Source organism: Grammomys surdaster, unplaced genomic scaffold (assembly GCF_004785775.1).
Source record: "Grammomys surdaster isolate TR1022 unplaced genomic scaffold, NIH_TR_1.0 910, whole genome shotgun sequence".
NCBI lineage: Eukaryota > Metazoa > Chordata > Mammalia > Rodentia > Muridae > Grammomys > Grammomys surdaster.
Genome location: NW_021605329.1, coordinates 206218 through 213292, shown reverse-complemented (window position 1 = coordinate 213292; position 7075 = coordinate 206218). Strand labels below are relative to the sequence as shown.

Sequence of the window (7075 nt, the reverse complement as noted above, 5' to 3'; positions counted from 1 at the left end):
CACTTCACTTCACTTCACTTCACTTCACTTCACTTCACTTCACTTCATTTCCCTTCACTTTCTCTCTCACTTCCTCTCTCTCTCCCTCTTCTCTCTCCTGTCTCCCTTCTTCTTTCTTCCCTGCTTAGATTCTCTCCACTTAGAATTTTTCCTTTGTTAGAATTTTTTACCTTTCCCTACTTTGTCTCTAAGCTAGCTTTCATAGGAAACTTTTTACACTTAGTAATAAACTACAATAACTTCTTAAGTATCTTTTCTTCCTGCTACCTCAAACCAACAGACCTAAGTTAGAGCCTGGCAGTGCGTGCAGAGAAAGTACTAAGGATATTTGCCTAATTCTCTGCTGTCTCTGGGTGGAGGTGCTATTGGCCAGAAACAGCAGTTTCTGGTCTCAGAGGATCAAACAGATAGCAAGTCAGCTACAGTAGACTAGTAAGTAAACTTTAGAAATGTAGGGAAATAAACCTTATTATACAGCAGCCTTAAATATCTCATAAGACCAAAGTCTTACCCCAAATCTCATAAGACCAAGTTTTACCCCCGCCAACACTCTTCCAATTCCTATCCCCCTCAGCTGCCTCAAGAAGAACTGACCGACTGGAGGAAAGAAAGAAGATCACCTTCTCCCACCAAGCTGGGGCTGGCTCATGGCAATATACCAAAGTATAATATTTGGATTGGCCTTATATTTCAAGCACTAATGAAGCTGTGTGTAATTTAGGTGAGAGATATAGTATAAATTGTTAGACTTTGGCACACAGCTTGGAACAGACAACATCAGACCAAAGGGTTCCAAAGGGGATGGAATTTATTCAGGGCAGAGGGCAAAGGTAGGGAGAGAAACAGGAGAAGATGGTGGAGAAAGAGGAGAGAGAGAGGAGAGAAGTGGAGGCTGGCCATGACCACGTGGAGAGAGGGGGAAGGGAAGGGAGGAAGGGCGTGGAGAAGCTAGAGGCAAGAGAGTAAGAGAGTAAGAGAGAGAGGAGGAGGCAAGCAGCCCCTTTTATAGTGGGCATGCCTACCTGGCTGTTGCCAGGTAACTGTGGGAAGGAGCATACCTGGGTGTTGCCAGATAACAGTGGAGGTGGAGTTTAGACAGAATACTAACATTCCCCCATTTTGGTTAATTAAAAGAGAAAAATTAGAAAGTGGTGACAGCGAAGCAGGAATAGAGTCGTCGTGATATCTGGCTACTTCCTGCTGACATTGGGGGTGATATGTCTTTAGGGGAAACCTAGAAGAATGCGTGTGGAGGATGTTTGTCCGGTCTTAGGAGGTTTGGCTGTTTCCTACTGTCCAGGGTCTATGGAGAGAGCCATCTGAGAATAGGTCAGAAGGAACAGGTCAAGTAGAAGCACATGTGTGTGTGACAGGAAATGGAGCATCTGAAGGTTGTTTCTCTAGAGCTGTTTTGATTGTGCCTGGACTTGACAAGATCTGGATGGCATCTATTTGGTCCATGAGAGGTAGATCTGAGTGGGTTTCCTGTAGCTTATAAGTTTACAAAAGAGATAACAGCATGAGTTAACAACATGAGCAGTCTTTAAGATGAGCCTTCGATGGATCGTATAGTGGAATATTATTAGTTTGCAAGTTTATAGGAACTCAGATAATATTAGGACAGTGGCATAGCAATAAGAGAAAATATGAAGCATTTAATTGATAGCAACTCAGTTTAGGTATTGAGGTAACAGATAATATCTGTGAAAGTTTAGCTGTCAACATAGTCAGAAGTCTGAGTAAGAGTAAACAATATATTATATATTATAATTATTATATATAATATATATAACATATTATATATATTATATACATATATATGTATATATATTATATACAGTTATATATTATTTTTTTAAAAATGACAGAGTCCACTAGCCAACAGTTCCCATGGTCTCCATAGTCTCTTGGGCAAAGTCAGTTTGACTTCCAAGCACGGGAGACGCAGGGCTTTTAGCTGTGGAATGGATATGTGTGACATGAGAAATGACTAACTTTGGTTTGACTTAGCTAAGTCATTTGACTCAGAGCATCCAGTATATCCCACTGCATTTGTTAGTGACTATATCATCACATACAATCCAGGCTGTATCTTCTAGGTGTCTGGTGTCCAAATCTTCTGAAATTATCTTGGGTTAGAGGCTTTAGGAATTCTGTAGGTCATAAGCTTAAAAATACTATCAGCAGACTTCTGACAAGATTGAGAACCATAAGGATTGGTTGTAATTGAATAGAATAATAGCAGTAGTAAAAATCTATTAAGACAGAGCCTTTCTTATCCTGTCTTAAGTAACTTTGGTGGGTTGTGTAGGTAGAGAAAAGCACATTTTTTGTATTAGCAAAGAAACATTTGGCTAGGACCAGAATAAGAAAGCTGGATCGAATAAGAATAAGAAAGCTGGGCTTGCAGGGAATTGGGTGGCAGCATCACCAGGGCAGGACTTCCTGCTAGCTCTGGAAGTCGCCACCCATTGTCTCTGGTGGCTAGAGTTTGGAGTGGGCAAGGAAAAGCAAGCATGTCCCATATCACAGCAATGTTCAAGTTAGTTGTTTTTGTAGTGGAAGGCACCGCTAACACTCACTTGACAGGTCCCAGGGAGAGAGGGAGAGGGAATATTTAGGTGAAAGACCAGGAGTTAGGACTGGACATCCATACATGAGTTCAAAAGCTGAAATGAGGAGAGGTCGCTTGGGAAGGGCTCATAGCCTGAAAAGAGCCAGAGAGTTTTACCCAGTCAAGGTGAAGTTCCTGTGACAGCTTGACAAGAGTGGTTTTTAAAGAGTAGTTGGTTCTCTCTACCTTACCTGAAGATTGAGGATGATAGGGGATATGAAAATTCCAGGGGATGTCTAGGGCCTTAGATAGAGTCTGAGAAACCTGGGAAGTAAATTTGGGCCCATTGTCTGACTGGAGGGAGGCGGGGACACCAAAACGGGGGATGATCTCTCTGAGGAGGAGATCAGAGACTATCTGAGCTCTGTTGTTAGTTGTAGGAAAAGCCTCTATCCAGCCTGAGGTGTCCACCAAGACCAGGAGGTACTTGACACATTTTACAGCAGGCATGTGGGTAAAGTCAAGTTGCCAGTCAGTTCCTTGAAGGGAACCTCTAGCCTGATTGGTAGGAAAAGGGGGGCTATGATACCTTGAGTTGGGATCTGACATCTGACAGATTTTGCAAGAAGCAGTGATAGATTTTAGGAAACTTAAGTCCTCAGGAGTAGGCTGTAGGTGGGTCTTAATGAAATAAGACAGCGTTTGGCTGTTAGGATGAAAGAGTTGGTGAAGATAGGACAGAGTTTGATGAGTTTCAGGGGGTGTAAGTGGGGATGTGGGTTGTAGTGTAAGAGTCTCCTTGGCAGGGTGAGATGAGTCTAGGCCCCAATGGCCACAGCTCTAGCTGCCTCATCAGCTCTGTTGTTTCCCTTGAAGACTATAGAGTCATCCGTACAGTGGGATCTGCAGTGGACAATCCCAATAGCTGTGGGGAGATGGGAGGCCTTTAGCATGGCCATAATCTGGTTTGCATTAATTACTAATCCTTCTTTTGTGGTAAGTAACCCACGCTCCTTCCAGATAGCAGCATGGAACAGAAGGATATGGAAAGCATATTGGGAATTTGTGTAAAAGCTGAGAGATTGTCCCTGTGTCAGCTGGAAGTCACAGGTAAGGGCTATTAATTCAGCCTGTTGGTTGGTGGTATGAGCAGGAAGGGCCTGTGCCTCCACCACCTTGGTGTCTGACACTATGGCATAGCCAGCTTTCCTAACCCCTTCATGAAGAAAGGAGCTTCCATCTGTATACCAGGTAAAGGTGGCTTGAGACAATGTGCCCTCCTGTATGTGTGAAGGATGAGGTAATAGTTCTTCTAAGATTTCAGTACAGGAGTGAGATAAAGAGTAGTCAGTGTTAGGTCTGGGAAGAAGATTGGAAATATTAAGAGGTGGGCATGATTGAAAGGTGAGAGTGGAGTCTTCTATTAGAGCTACCTGAAGAGAAAGAACCTTGAGAGGATATAAAGTCTGTAAGCCTTTATAAGTTAGGAGCTGTGACAGGTTGTGAGAAGAGAGGAGAGTTATAGACGATCCCAGGGTTAGTTTCTTGATTCTGGAATAAGGAGTTCAGCAGCTGCTAAGGTACCAATGCAAGGTGCCCATCCCTGGATGGTTGGATCTAGTCTTTTTGACAAGTATGCTATGGGTGCAAAAGATGGTCCCAGTTGGTGACCTAAGGCTCCGAGGGCAAATCCCTCTTTTTCAGTTACGTAGAGGGAAAAAGAACAAGTCAGGTCCGGGAGATGTAAGGCTAGGGCCTTAAGGAGAGCCTGTTGGAGCCTTTGTAAGGGCTTAGTGACAGGTTTGAGAAGAGGTTCGTGGGTGAGGCGTAATGCTGCTTCATATAACGGATAAGAGAGTAGGGAACAGGAAGGAACCCAGGAACACAAAAAGCTAGTCATTCCTAGGGATGATAAAATCTCTTCCTTTGTAGAAGGAACAGTTAGAGACTGAATCAGATTCTTTCTATCTAAGGTAATAGCCTTGTGGTTTGGGGTAATTTCTAGTCCCAAATAGGTGACTTGAGGAGTGAACAGTTGGACTGTAGAAGATGAGACCCTGTAGCCCTGACTGGAAAGGAAATTTAGAAGAGCAGCTGTGTCAGCTTGGCTAATTTCTAGAGAGGGGCTACAGAGAAGAACATCATCTACGTAAAGTACAATCTTAGATCTAGGGAGAGATAAAGAGACTAAGTCAGAATCCAGAGCCTACCTGAAGAGATGTGGGCTGTCCTGGAATCCCTGAGGTAGAACAGTCCAGGTAAGTTGCGTAGAAAAGTGGGTGTCAGGATCTGTCCAGGTAAAGACAAATATGTCCTGTGACTGGGTGTCTAGAGGGATAGAGAAAAATGTATCTTTGAGATCTAGGACTGAAAAATGAGAAGTCCCTGAGGGGATATTAGAGAGAAGTATATAAGGGTTATCTACGACAGGATGGAGGCAGAGTTCGTGTGCCTGAGATCTTGAACCAGGTACCATTAGGTTTCTTAACTGCCAGTATAGGGGTGTTAAAAGGGGAAGAGGTAGGTTGAAGGAGATTTTTTCCTTAAGAGGTCAGCAATGATAGGCTTAAGTCCCCTGAAGCTCTGGAGAGAAAGAGGGTATTGGGCTTGGCAGATGTACCTGGTAGAGTCCAGTAACTGGACAAAAACGGGAGAATGATGTTTAGCAACAGAGGGGTTCTGGACGTCCCAAACTCAGGGGTCCATCTGGCAAGCTGGTAAGGGAAATAACATGTTAGTGTTAGTAGGGTGATTGGCTAAAAGGAGGAGCAGAGGAACTGCTGGCGGGCTTGGGCTTAAGTGAATTTGTGGAGTAAAGGAAATAGAAGCTCCCAACTTAACTAAAATATCTCTTCCTAATAAGGGGACAGGACATGTAGGCACTACCAAAAAGGAATGGGTGAGAGGCACACCCCTAAAAATTCAACTAAGTGGGGGAAGTAAAAGGCTTAAGGTGAGATAAGTGGACCCAATGAGGGAGTCCTTCAAGTTTAGCAGCAGTAGGGGTCACGAGGATTACCTTAAAAGGATCCTGCCATTTGGGAGAGAGAGGTGAGGGCTAATGATCTGGAGGGGAGAGAAGCACTTGATCTCCAATGTTGACAGTGGACAGGAGACAGTGTGTGGTCGAGATAGATGGTGGTCAGCAAAGTTCCACAAGAGAGAACGGAGGTGGCAAAGTAGTGGGGTGAGCAAATGGTCTGGGGGGGGGGAACAGGCAGAACACATGGAAAGAGTATAACAAAGGTAGATAAATGCTCAAGCATAGGGGATTTGTTTCCGTTTACCAGACTACTGGCAGTATGTGTTAAGACCTCTTAAAATAGTTGGGTCTAGTGTGCCATTAGGTGGCTACTTTAGTCCATTATCTAGAAGGTATTGAATCCAGACCTTATTGCAGAGGTGTATCAATTTGGAAGGCATCAAATCAGGTGTTAATTTTAGAGATTTGAGGTTTTTCAGTAGACAACCCAGTGGGGTGTCCGTGGGTACAGTCAAAGACTATGTGGTACCCATTGGATGACAGCTGTTACCAAGCTATCAGTCAGCATCCCGAAAGAAAAGCTGGCAACAAAAAATCAGCCTCAGGCTAGATAATCAGGTCATCACAAGAATATCTAGGGGCCTCTGTGGAGCTAGTCTGGCAGAAAATAGCTCACCTAGTACCAGGATTTCTGGCGGAGCTTCGAGAGCTGGGGAGGGGCTGGGAGCTATTTCTGAGAGGGAAATCACCCAATGGCCAATATCCTAGGTTGTACTTCAGCTAGAGGCCAGTCATATGGACTGGGGTAATGAAAAGCCAACCCCTTAGCCCAGGGAAGGTTGGCCAGACCCTAACTGGGCGTCCAGGGTTCCTCCCATCAATCAGATACTCCTTACCAATTAATAAGCTGGTATGTTTGTGGTTTTGTGCAGTCTGCTATCAGGAAAGTTGGAACCCTGAGGTCTGTGTAGACCTGTCTGGCTGCCTAGCCCATGTGGCAGAGCACCACATGGGGGCCACAGCAGCATAGCTCATGTGGTGGAAGTTTTGCAAGCCTCTCAGCAGTGGATGGGGTTGGTCTCCAGCAGTGGCAGGTAGCAGCAGATGAAGTCCACATGGTGTAGTGGTGGCAGCTGTGGTGGTGGAGTTGCGGCAGGCCACATTGCATCTGTCTTGTACAGTCACAGCAGCCTCACAGCAGCTGGCTACGGCTGCCAGCGGCCTTATGAGTCTCGGGATTCTTGAAGTCTTCATATCCCGGGTTTCAGAACCCGTGTTACACTTCGGCATGCAGCTTGGAACAGACTATACCACACCAAAGGGTTCCAAAGGGGAGGGGATATATTCAGGGCAGAGGGTAAAGGCAGGGAGAGAAACAGGAGAAGATGGTGGAGAAAGAGGAGAGAGAGAGGAGAGAAGTAGAGGCTGGCCATGACCACGTGGAGAGAGGGGGAAGGGAAGAGAGGAAGGGCAAGGAGAAGCTAGAGGCAAGAGAGTAAGAGAGTAAGAGAGAGAGGAGGAGGCAAGCAGCCCCTTTT

At 45.1% G+C, this 7075-nt stretch overlaps 1 protein-coding gene across 1 annotated transcript in view; it reads right to left on the bottom strand.

Annotated features, from left to right (window-relative positions):
• Nucleotides 1-6827, bottom strand: part of LOC114634198 (signal-regulatory protein beta-1-like) — a 31893-nt gene extending 25066 nt beyond the window's left edge. The window contains 1 exon segment of the mRNA XM_028782860.1: nucleotides 6544-6827. Coding sequence (XP_028638693.1) covers nucleotides 6544-6827 — 284 coding nt within the window.
• Between the last annotated feature and the right edge of the window lie 248 nt (nucleotides 6828-7075).